Source organism: Camelina sativa, chromosome 11 (genome assembly GCF_000633955.1).
Source record: "Camelina sativa cultivar DH55 chromosome 11, Cs, whole genome shotgun sequence".
NCBI lineage: Eukaryota > Viridiplantae > Streptophyta > Magnoliopsida > Brassicales > Brassicaceae > Camelina > Camelina sativa.
This window is the reverse complement of record NC_025695.1, coordinates 1,702,993-1,713,261: the sequence shown is the minus strand read 5'-3', so window position 1 is coordinate 1,713,261 and position 10,269 is coordinate 1,702,993. Positions and strand designations below refer to the sequence as shown.

The 10,269-nt window shown below is 37.1% G+C and overlaps 3 protein-coding genes across 4 annotated transcripts in view; 2 read left to right on the top strand and 1 right to left on the bottom strand.

The window, feature by feature from the left end:
* The window catches only part of LOC104721051 (CLK4-associating serine/arginine rich protein), a 3,438-nt gene extending 934 nt beyond the window's left edge, over positions 1 to 2,504 (top strand). The window contains exons 5-13 of the mRNA XM_010438957.2: positions 156 to 450; positions 555 to 664; positions 745 to 792; positions 883 to 1,080; positions 1,293 to 1,394; positions 1,506 to 1,633; positions 1,725 to 1,866; positions 2,059 to 2,211; positions 2,298 to 2,504. Coding sequence (XP_010437259.1) covers positions 156 to 450; positions 555 to 664; positions 745 to 792; positions 883 to 1,080; positions 1,293 to 1,394; positions 1,506 to 1,633; positions 1,725 to 1,866; positions 2,059 to 2,211; positions 2,298 to 2,322 — 1,201 coding nt within the window. The 3' untranslated portion in view covers positions 2,323 to 2,504. The remainder of the gene's footprint in view (positions 1 to 155; positions 451 to 554; positions 665 to 744; positions 793 to 882; positions 1,081 to 1,292; positions 1,395 to 1,505; positions 1,634 to 1,724; positions 1,867 to 2,058; positions 2,212 to 2,297) is intronic.
* LOC104721049 lies at positions 4,854 to 6,819 on the top strand. Of its 2 annotated transcripts, none has more exons than XM_010438955.2 (4): positions 4,854 to 5,768; positions 5,897 to 6,224; positions 6,300 to 6,381; positions 6,486 to 6,819. In XM_010438955.2, exons 1-4 carry the CDS (start codon positions 5,135 to 5,137, stop codon positions 6,741 to 6,743), a joined length of 1,302 nt encoding a protein of 433 aa, XP_010437257.1. In that variant the 5' UTR covers positions 4,854 to 5,134; the 3' UTR covers positions 6,744 to 6,819. The 2 variants fall into 2 exon arrangements, with proteins under 2 accessions (XP_010437257.1, XP_010437256.1); XM_010438954.2 differs by having other exon boundaries at positions 5,897 to 6,233.
* Positions 6,770 to 9,793, bottom strand: LOC104721050 (RNA-binding protein Musashi homolog 2-like). The gene is made up of 13 exons (XM_010438956.1): positions 9,642 to 9,793; positions 9,318 to 9,479; positions 9,103 to 9,192; positions 8,955 to 9,020; positions 8,782 to 8,847; positions 8,601 to 8,686; positions 8,463 to 8,508; positions 8,273 to 8,327; positions 7,798 to 8,058; positions 7,579 to 7,709; positions 7,388 to 7,492; positions 7,138 to 7,293; positions 6,770 to 7,047 (listed from the first exon to the last, which is right to left on the bottom strand). Exons 2-13 carry the CDS (start codon positions 9,333 to 9,335, stop codon positions 6,985 to 6,987), a joined length of 1,143 nt encoding a protein of 380 aa, XP_010437258.1. The 5' UTR covers positions 9,336 to 9,479; positions 9,642 to 9,793; the 3' UTR covers positions 6,770 to 6,984.

Below are 10,269 nucleotides of genomic sequence, written 5' to 3'. Positions count from 1 at the left end.
TTTTTTTTTTTTTTTTTTTCATATTGATTAAGGTTATGTAGAAGCTCAATGAGTTAAATCCTCGTTGTGTCTTATTCTTATTAGTAGTGTTTGTTGTAATCACAATTTCACCAATGATTTTCTAGTTAGTCACAGATTTTGTGTGTTTGGTGTAGATCACAACCAGCTCAACCAACTGCAAACAAAGGAACATATTCGCAGGTTGGGTTTTCTTATGCGGGAAACGGAAAAGATAAATCACTGGATGCGGACGAAGATGATGTTGATGAAGAAGAGGATGATGAGGATGAGGAGGAAGAATTTGACAGTAACGACAGCGATGATGAAGGAATGGAAACTATTGCTAAACAGTTTGGCATAAAGCGATATGGGTGGCTGGTTTATATGGACAAGAAGGCCAAAGAGGAAGAGAAAAGGCAAAAGGAACTTATCAAAGGCGATCCTTCAATTGTAAGTTTCAAGGCTCGTTCGTGTTGATCTATGAAAGTTTTATGTCTTCCTTTTGTTTCGCTCTTTGCTTATCTATTATCTAATCGAAACTTATGAAAATGCAGAAGAAGCTAAGTCGCAAGGAAAGAAGGAAAGTTTCAAGGACAGAGAGAGACAGAGAAAAAGAAACTTCAAGGATTGTTGGAAGGCAAATGATTCATCATGATCCCTACAGGTAAGATAGCATTACACATAAGAAAGCAAAACTCAAAAGGTAAGTTTTAGCTCATTGACATGGTGCTTCAAAATTCACAGGGAGTCTCGAAGGAGTCCTACTTATGAGGCTTATCCGCGTTCAAGAAGGTTTTGCTGTTATTAGCCTGTTATTATGCCATTCCAGCTATGAAAACATTCGGAGTGTGATTCCGTATCTCTTCTTTTGCGTATCCACAGATCAAGATCCAGATCCCGGTCATATTCTCCATCATACTCACGGCGAAATGGGCATGGAGATTATTCAGATGAAATCAGCAAACCGAAAATCGAATATATTACTGAATTTGGAGGAGGCTCTAGAGATGTAGGAAGTCCGAAGTTTGGAGGATATTCCCCACCGCATTCACCACCATCTCAGACTGATCTATTAAGCCGGTCGGAGCACTCAACCTCTAGTTCTTGCAAAGATAGCCACTTATTCCCCACTTGTTGGTTGAGGAAAACGTTTGTTGTTGTAGAATAAATTGGCACTAGATTAGCATCAAGGAGAGATAGAATCTTCCTTTCTGGAACCGCTTTTAAAATTGAATGAAATTGCTAATTATAATCGATAGAGTAGGAAACTATAATATTTTCTTTTCCTGCAGACCATCGTCGGGCCATATTCTTGAGGCGCTGCATGTTGATCCTGCGTCTGGTGTATCCCTTGAGAAAGACAAGATTGTTAAACCAGCTAGACCGACTGTGAGGTATATATAGATGAGATAGCATATTTCCAGTTTATTTTATGTGTTCTGCATCTTCTTCCGTTAGCTTTTGTGGTTGTGACTAGGATCATTTTTTTTTTTTTCTACTTGCAGTACTTCCACAGCATTAGCGAAGCTTTCAAAAGCAGGTACCTCCTCTTTGAAGCAGACACAAGCAGAGAAGAAAGAAACTCCCCAAGAACGACTGAAGAGAATCATGAATAAACAGCTAACAAAGCAAAGTAAGATCTTAAGTGCTGTTATGTTCACTATGTTTGATTTCCTATTTTCTGTGAGAAACTGAGATGGTGGATGAATCATATTTATACACAGTTAAGAAAGACTCTGCAACAGAGACTGCTAAGAAACGAGAACAGGAGCGGCAAAGGCTGGAGAAACTAGCGGAAACAAGCCGGTTAAGTCGGAATAGGCAACGCAGCCGTAGTAGGAGTAATAGTCGATCGCCACCACCGAGGTTGTTAATAAAGTTATCATTTTTTGCTTCGTGATTAGAATGGAGATTTGTGAAGATGAGAAGGAAGTTCTCTGTTCTAGAGCTCTGATTGGATCCGCTATCTCTCTCGAGACTCACCAACACAGTTGACTGCACAGATTTCATTGCTTCTCCTCCCATTTGATTTTCTTTATTAAAATATTTTGCCTGCAGAAGACACAGACGAAGCAGAAGCAGAAGTAGAAGCAGAAGCAGGAGATCGCGCAGACACGGTTCAAGGTCACGGTCTAGGTCCCTATCAAGGTCGCGGTCACGGTCTCCCAAACGCTCACGGAGGCGCTCCCCATCTTATTCAAGGTCTCCCAGGTAAAAAACAGCTGGCAAGCTTTACATGAATGGTGGCTTGCTTTTACCTTTGTCTATATAAAAAACATATTGAGTGTATTTTGCAGGCGAAGAAGCAGGTCAAGGCACTGAAGAGAGGAAATTCCTATTGTTGAGGCAACGGTTCTGTTTCCTCGTTTTTTAATATGTTTTCAGTTATGTGTGTTTTCTTATCCTTACTTTTTTTGATTCTGAATAAAGTTTGTATGGGACTTGTGTATATGGATTCAGTGGTTAGAAATATGGTTCTGTTGGATACATGGGATTGTTCGAAAGAGCAGTGTTGATACTACTAATTAACAAAGTGTGTGTGTTTGTCGCCTGTGCGTGACCATCTCCATGTGATTTAAGTACACAACTCCTAAAGTGTTGGTCCTTTCTAAGAAAGTTGTTATTAAGCTACAAAGATTGTCATACTTACAAACTACATTTATAAATAACAATAGTTAAGGCTGGTCCCATATAAACAACTTGCATTGATAACCATTTATCTTCAATAATATTCTTGAATCTCCATATATTAGACCTTCCCCATTCATTTGTACAATGATTCTCAAGCTTGCGGCTTTCAACTGTCGAGAGAAGCAGAAGAAACTAGCAATGGTCTCTTTCGACATTAATGAATCTTCTCATTCCTTTTTTTTTGTTCTTAAAGAAATCAAATTGAATAACAAAATAGTAAGAAAGCTGGATCATTAAATTCGCTGAGATGAATATCACATTACGCATTGCATGAAAAAGCTAGCATGAAACTTGAGTGTTGCAAATTGAGAAAATTGAAACATGCATATTTTATATCGACAATGAAAACAAGAAAACACGTGATAATATTAGATGAAAAAAATATATTTCCTTATTGTGATGAATGAATGGATAAGAACGATTTGAATGAAGGAGAATAAAAAAAAAATCAACGTTTGAATGTGGTAGGAGCGGAGTCACTATAGTATTTCATGCGTCAATATTGATTGATTGATACATGGGTTTTTGTTAATTGGACCCATTCTCTCTGATCTTTTGTTCTGTTTTTTCGAACTAGTAGTATTATTGTTATAATTGATAGCTTTGTTTTGTTCGCAAAAATCAATGCTAACAATAAATAACAACGGAGACTAGTGTGTGTTGTCGTGTGCGTGCTTGAACATCCATCCCCATGCGTTTGTTACATAACGTGATACTAACTCTATGCTTTGAAATTTCGTAACTTCATCAATAATCAACCAACCATCTGATGAGAGATTTTCTAGCTCTTTGGAATTTGTAAGTTACTTAAAAGCCTAAATTTATGTTAGACAAAAATATCATTTTTAGAGTTTCAATGAAAAATTTAAACAATACTCATCTATACTGTATTGGTTAATTCGATTTGTTTAAAAAGTTTTAATTATTTCTATTACAATGGATATAGCTATAAAACTCAAACTCAATCAATTATAACTAGCAAAAGAAAGTAATTAAATACTACATGTCAACGGTGTAGACCATTTATATTGGTTTTAATGTTAAAGAGGTGTAGACAATTATTAAGTACGAGTTATGGAATAGAAAGATCTTTGTCATTTTGTTCATGAATTATATATTTGGTTCAACTTTACAGACACCAATTCATGGTCAGTTATCTTTATTTATAAATGCATGTATATTACTATCATTTTGAACAACTAATTCTATGTACCTTAGCTTTCTAGTTTCTACAATACTACCATCGATTAATAAGAATAGACATCTATCCAATAAAGTTGGAATCTGTAGCTCTTTGTTCAGAATGATCATATGCCTTTCGATTAAATAGTTGTCCATTAATTAGTAGATAATAGTATGTTATTCAGTGTTAGCTCAGTACCATTTTTTTTGATAATAATCTCTCAACCACATTATTTTCTGCATTTAATCAAGAGATACAAAGGTGTACTTGTGTATCCTTATGCTATTAATTATACTTCTTTGATGGCTCTTTCCTAATAAGCTCTTTCCTAATCATGTGTATGATGTGTTGAAAAGTCTGTATTCTACAAAATTGTCTTGACTAAAAAGTAAAACTGAAGTATTCATGGAATAATCTCATAATGGTATATCTACCAATGATATGTAATAATGGAGACTACTACATATTATTAGTGCAGCAAGCTTTTAGGGGGCTACGACCCTGCTTTTTAGGTTTGCAGGAGCTACTACAGTTACAAAATACTAGTATACTGTAAAAACAATGACCTCAAAGTGAAAAAAGCAAAAAAAAGAAAGCAGAAGCTAGTTAAGAGAAACGACAAAAGAGTCTGAAATTTATCGAAAGAACAAAAAGAGCAGAAAAATGTCACATGGAAGAGTTGTGGCATTATAATAACGGTACAGAGGAATCGGATGGAAGAAGAAGAAGAAGAAGAAGATAGAGAAAATTTTACCCAAACAAACAAACAAAGCTCTTAACGTCAGTTAAATCTGTCCAAATCTGTTTCTTTCCTCCAAAAAAATGTAACACATTGAAGAGAGTGTTACAAGAAAAGAGTAAAATTACATTATCCCAAAGCAGTCAGTTTTCAAAATTGATAAATAATGTTAAGTTCTTGGCTTTTTTTTGTGTGTGTGTGTGTGGGTAATGTATGTATGTATATGATCGGACCAGCCACGACACTTGTCTTAATAATGCCACCCTTCTCTCTCCTCACTCTCTCTCTATACTAGTCTCAAAGTTCTCACGTTTTGAGATTATTTTACAAAAGAACAGAAAAGTACAGTTTCTTTATTCTCTTTTTTTTATAAACACTTTACATCATCACTCTTGGAGGAACACTTCTCTCAATCTCCGGTCAACAATGAGTTCAATTTCTTAAAAAAAAAGTTTCATTCTTTCCAAACTTAATCTGAGATTTGTTCTTCTGAGAAATCCGACCCAAAAAAAAAAAAAAAAATGAGAAAGACTTCAGTTTCATCAAACAGTTTTGGTGGGTTTTTAAGTCCCGGAGCTCCGAGGTACGCCGATAACAAAGGTTGGAGCTCCGAGAGAGTTCCTCATCCTTCTTCTTCAACTACTTCCACCGCTTCGATTAACGGTGGTCGTCGTCACATCGGCTCATCCTCAGCTTTAACGACACCGTTTTACAGCGGTAGAGCTATACCTTCGAAGTGGGAAGATGCTGAGCGGTGGATTTGTAGCCCCGTTGCGTCGTACCCACAAGGTGTTTGTAAAAACTCCTCAGTGACTTCTGAGCAGAGGCGTCAGAAATCTAAAAGCGGTCCTATTGTTCCTCCTCCTAGTACGCTGCCTCATCCTCATCCTACGTCTTCCTCCTCGGCGATTGGGTGTTACCACTACTCTCCGAGGATGATGATGCGTTCTATGGAAGCTCCTCCCAAGGGTTTAATGGTTGTTGGTTCACCCTTCTCTACTGGTGTTTTGGAGGCGGATAGGGTTTTTAGAGGCAGTGTCGGTGCTGTTGGTGGATATGATAGCTATGGACATGGACCTGGACACGGTCATAGCCGGAGCTGGGTTGATTTGATGAGTGAAGAAACTTCATCTCTTAGTTCCAAAACTGATACAGGTACTAAAAGCTTAGATCTTTGCTTTATAAATTGCAAAAAGCTTAGATCTTTAAGGGGATTGAGAGCTGATTCTTATGGAAATTATGGTTCAAGATCTAAGCTTTGTTGATTTTGGAAACATGTGCAGAGGAGAAAGCAGAGATGATGACGGCGAGTCAATCTCCGGTGGTTTCAAGAAGAGATATGGCGACTCAGATGAGTCCAGAAGAGACGAGTCCTAATAATAATAATCAGTCTCCACCACTGGTTGTTTCTGTGATTGAGCCTCCTCCTTGTAGAGGTGAAGTGAGAGAAGTGAAAATGGATAAAGGAGCAAGGATGATTAAGCGTCCAAAGAGACGAGTAATGTCTTCTAGGATTATTAGGAGAGAGCAACCTGAGGTTGAAGATAACTCTGAAGCTTCTGCCTCTTCTTCTTCTTGGGATATCTCAGAACCAGCCATGACTCTTTCTAAGTATTCAAAGTTGTGTATCTGTTTTTTTAAATCTGTTTCTTCTTTGGTTAGCCATTAATGTGAAATATTTTGCAGGTTGCAAAGAGAGGAAGCTAAGATTGCAGCTTGGGAAAATCTGCAGAAGGCGAAAGCAGAAGCAGCCATTAGAAAACTCGAGGTCAGTCCTCCTTCACTTTACTTTGTATACGCTCCTCATAAACCAACCACAGATCATGAACTGTTTAGTATATACTGAAATGTCTTTGGCTTTTGAATCAATAGGTGAAACTGGAGAAGAAGAAATCAGCATCAATGGATAAGATCTTGAACAAGCTTCAAACAGCCAAGATAAAAGCACAAGAGATGAGGAGAAGTTCAGTATCCAGTGAACATGAACAACAACAGCAACAAGGGAATCATCAAATCTCCAGAAACTCGGTGAAGATGAGTCATCTTGTCCGAAGACATACGTTCATGACTCCTTTCATGACTTGCTTTGCTCCTCGGGTTGATTGCAGAAAATCTTCTTCTGCTCTATGATTTTTTTTTATTGAAAAGACAAAATGTACACTGCAAATTTTTCTTGTAAAGCTTTTTTCTGTTCCAACTTTTTTTACTTGTCTGCATAATACAACCATCACAAAGTAGGTTCACTGGTTCCCACGTAAAACATTAAACAAAAGCTTCAATTAAATAGATCCTGAGGATTTTTAAGTCTATCAGACATATGGAGTTTATACAAATGACAAGGCCAAAGCTATGATATGTTGGTCTGGTGCATTTAGTATGGCCGGTACCTCCAGTCTGATCTTGATGGTCGTGCGTTCGGCATTCCATATCCCCACTAGCAGAGTTAAGTTTTAAAACGAAATGAATCAGAATCAAGTTGTATATAAAAGAATCATTGAATGATGGCTCTCAGTTATACACTCACATCGTCCAAACTCATGCCTCCATACATTCGACCAAAAGTACGCATTTGACCTTCTCCATAACCACCAAAATATTCAGGCCGAGAAGAACTTAGCATGGAACTTCCACCGGCACTAGGTCCAGCTTCATCAAGTGGTGTTGCTGAATCTATGGCTACCTAAATCAAAATAATTTAGCTTCTTTAAACATCTGATAAGCTATTGTACTAAGTCTAATATGTTAAAGCATCGATTATAAAAGCTTGTCTTTACCTCTTGTCCACAAATTTCATGAGATCTTCGAGCTACACGATCTGCAACACCATTTTCAGCAAAAGTAACAAATCCGAAACCTCTATGTCCACTTCTCTTTGGGTCCTATAAGAAAAAAAATGAATGTAACAATACACACACAAACATTTTCTGAAAGTATTCTTAGTGTAACAATGTAACTTATAGCTCACCTTTGGAATATAAGCATCTTGAATATGGCCAAATCTACCAAAATAATCGCGTAGATCTTCAACAGATGCTTCTTGAGGAAGTCGTCCAACAAAAATCTTGTTTCCTATTCCCCTTGTGGTTGGTTCCCCTCCTAAGATAAAGTGAAAATTGCTTACAGCGATTTGAAAATTGTTTTGTTTCTAACTAGTACTTTGGTATTATATGGTAAGTAGTCTTACTTCCATAAAATGAGGCCGGATTATCATACAAAGTAGGAGCACCAAGCGCTGCGTATCTTGTCGCTGCAGAAATATAAGCATCATAAGCTCCATAACCACCTGGAGCTCCGAATCCACCTGCAACAGCCACAGGTGGACGCGACATTCTAGCCACTGGTTGTGGCCTAGGCGGATGGTCATCTTCCTTTGGTGTTGCCCGATCAACAGCCACCGTTGTACCTCCCAAATCATGAGTGTCTTCCATCAGATCCTCCACTGAATCTGAAATCACAAAATAGAAAGGTTTCTTCTGAATCCAAACTTTTACAAATAGGTTAAAGATGAACTAAAACTGTGACAGTATCTACAGCCATGATCGCATTTGTCAGTTTCTTATGCTTTCTCTCTCACGACTTTGACAATCAAACATGTAAAGCAGGTTCTGTCGTCAAAATTTACAAACGCAAATCAGGAGAAGATTGAAGCGAAAACTGACCAGCACTAGCGAATGTGATAAAACCAATTCCTCGGTGTTGCTTTGAGTTGTGATCCTAAAATAGAAAATGTAGAAATGATATCAAATCCAAGAGGCACGAGAAGCTAAAGAATTGGGGCAGATCTGACCACAAACTGTTCAAAGTGTTGGATATAATCAACACACAATTTGATAATGATAGATTGATTACCTTAGGCATGTATAAGTCTGTTATTTCCCCATACCTCTCAAAATGGCTGCATAACAGTACACAAGGAATGCTTACATTTTCCACAGCTATTAGAAACCATTCTGAAAATAAGGAACACACTAAAGCAAATCGGATTACCTTCGGAAATCTGATTCAGAGACTGATGAAGGGATTCGAGCAATGAAAATCCTCGTCACCTTCTTTGCAGGCTGTCTCATCTCTTCCTGGCACAATAACATAACCTCATAAGAACATAAATCTCTTGAACAACAGAAATAAACTAATGTCTTATTCAATTCACAAAATCCATGTAACCAACCTTTGGTGTAGCCACTTTTACTTCCAAGATCCTGTTCCCTAAAAAGTGTTCACCTTTCAAAGCGTTCTACAAGTGTTCAGACAAATACAAACAAGCACTAAGACAGGTTTTTTCTAGTAGATAAAAGTACCCAGAAACCATTGAAACAAAATATGCAACTCGTAATTATATACCTTGGCATCTTCAGCTGAAGCAAAAGTGACATATCCAAACCCACGAGATCTTCCAGTTGATCGATCCTAAACATAACACATCTTCAAACAATTGAATCAAAAGCTCATCGTGACATTTCTCAAACATATAAAGACTTCAAATGCAAACCTTCATGACTATACAATCCTCCAAGTCTCCAAATTTTGACATGTAATCCTTAAGTCCATCGGAATCAATGTCCCACGGGATACCCAAAACCTTAAAAAATCAATTTAAGTTACATATAAAAGCATCGCAGTTACACAATTCAGACAAAAAAGCTCTGGAATGTAAACAAAAAGATCGAAACTTGAGCTCAATGCGAGTAAAAAAAACCCAATTACCACAAGCTTCCGCTCCATGAGAAGAGACTAATGTAGCAGATCTGGAGAAGAATCGAAACCCTAAGACACTCAAAAAAAAATCTCTCTTTTTTTCTTGGGAGATCACTCGTTCTCTCCTTCTAAATCTCTCACACTCGTCTCTTCCTCTTCTTCTTCTTCCTCCTGCAAACCACAAGCACATCTCTTTCTCACACACAATTATCATCAAACACCAAATCATCATTTTTTTTTGGGGATTCTCTCCGATTAGAAGAAACAAAAGAAACTTAAAAAATTTATCCTTTTTTAGATTCATTGCGAAACTTTTGAAACTCACACACTGACCTTTTCGAAATTTCTCTATCTCTCTCTCTCTCTCCCACAAGGATTACCCTAAATTGGCCAGACCCTTTCTCTGGATTTTTCGTTTTGAAATCTCTCTCTCTCTCTCGCTCTATAAATTGTCGATCTTTATGGAGGAAGGAAGCGAAGATGGGAATATACCGGCGATAAAACGTTTACCGTCCTCCGTGATTGGTGACACGTGTTGAACATTAATGTTTTTTTCTTACCGTTAAGCCCATAAGTCTTAATGGGCTTAGCCTTGTAAGTTTAGGTAGGCCTCATAATGGGTATTTAACAAAACATAAAACTACATGCATGAGCTATGTAATGTAGCTAGCTAAATGTATGTGTGGAGTTTTAAAACCAAAAGATATTTTGTTATTGATTCATAGATTAATTATACACATTTTTTTAAAATTTGAATACCACCAAATAATGGCTAAGTATATGAAGAAACTTTGAAATTTTGTTACCGCTAACTCTAATAAATTATATATTTGTATTTGTTAGTTTTGTATAAAATATATGTCTTTATCTAATTAATTCTTTATGTGTTTACCACGTGAAACCTTACAACAAAATTTGAAATTCTAACTAATTTTTGTAACTTCTTTCTATTACCTCAATC

Bases quoted from the DNA above. Each gene is read 5' to 3' on its own strand.
- LOC104721049 (XM_010438954.2), top strand. From the start codon at position 5,135: ATGAGAAAGACTTCAGTTTCATCAAACAGTTTTGGTGGGTTTTTAAGT. The intron at 6,234-6,299 runs GTTGTGTATCTG...AATATTTTGCAG, and splicing joins ACTCTTTCTAAGTATTCAAA to GTTGCAAAGAGAGGAAGCTA. The intron at 6,382-6,485 runs GTCAGTCCTCCT...TTGAATCAATAG, and splicing joins CAGCCATTAGAAAACTCGAG to GTGAAACTGGAGAAGAAGAA.
- LOC104721050 (XM_010438956.1), bottom strand. The intron at 9,021-9,102 runs GTTTGCATTTGA...TGTTATGTTTAG, and splicing joins AGGATTGTATAGTCATGAAG to GATCGATCAACTGGAAGATC. The intron at 8,687-8,781 runs GTTGGTTACATG...TTATTGTGCCAG, and splicing joins TAAAAGTGGCTACACCAAAG to GAAGAGATGAGACAGCCTGC.